The 715-nt window shown below is 38.0% G+C and overlaps 1 protein-coding gene across 1 annotated transcript in view; it reads right to left on the bottom strand.

Annotated features, from left to right (window-relative positions):
* The window catches only part of LOC107741675 (ras-related protein Rab-7a-like), a 22818-nt gene that overhangs the window by 3032 nt on the left and 19071 nt on the right, over nucleotides 1-715 (bottom strand). The window contains exon 5 of the mRNA XM_016554451.1: nucleotides 340-558. Coding sequence (XP_016409937.1) covers nucleotides 340-558 — 219 coding nt within the window. The remainder of the gene's footprint in view (nucleotides 1-339; nucleotides 559-715) is intronic.

The raw sequence follows: 715 nt of genomic DNA, 5'->3' as shown, positions 1-715 counted from the left end.
TATTTTAATTACTAAAACCTCAACTAAAATTAATATATACAAATATAATAATATAAAAATATAATAAAAAAACTAATTAAAATATTAATAAAAGCTATAATAGTATTTTAATAACACTAAAATAACACTAATCAATACTATTTTATAAAAACCAGTTTGACCACAACCATCTATCTATACAGTACCTCCAATAGGAGTGTGTTTACATGTACAACAATCATTATAAGACAGAACAGAAGACTGTGTCTAGATGAGTTGTAGAAATTAACTGAGGGTTTTCCTCTGAGAATTTGATGTCAAAATGTAAACATGTAATCCTGTGCTGTTGTATAGACAGACCTGTCTGTTCTCCAAGTCGATTTTGTTGCCGAGCACTACAAAGGGGAAGTTCTCCGGGTCTCGAGGGCTGGCCTGAATGAGGAACTCGTCCCTCCAGCTGTCCAGGGTTTTGAAGGTGTTCGGTGCGGTCACGTCATACACCAGCACGCAGCAGTCTGCTCCGCGGTAAAAAGCCACACCCAAAGACTGGAAACGCTCCTGTCCTGCCGTGTCCCAGATCTGAAACGGCCATGAAAATATTACAGTGCTGCATCATTTGCATTTAACCTGTTAACCCGCACCTGGACGGCGGCGCACTGAACGCTCTTTGTTTGCATGTGTCAATGTTTACGAATAGATTAAATGAAAAGGGACATAATTAATCTTGACAAACTAT

Source organism: Sinocyclocheilus rhinocerous, unplaced genomic scaffold, assembly GCF_001515625.1.
Source record: "Sinocyclocheilus rhinocerous isolate Xijiao unplaced genomic scaffold, SAMN03320098_v1.1 scaffold886, whole genome shotgun sequence".
Classification (NCBI taxonomy): Eukaryota; Metazoa; Chordata; class Actinopteri; order Cypriniformes; family Cyprinidae; genus Sinocyclocheilus; species Sinocyclocheilus rhinocerous.
The sequence above is the reverse complement of the archived record's forward strand: the minus strand, read 5'-3'. Positions and strand labels throughout refer to the sequence as shown.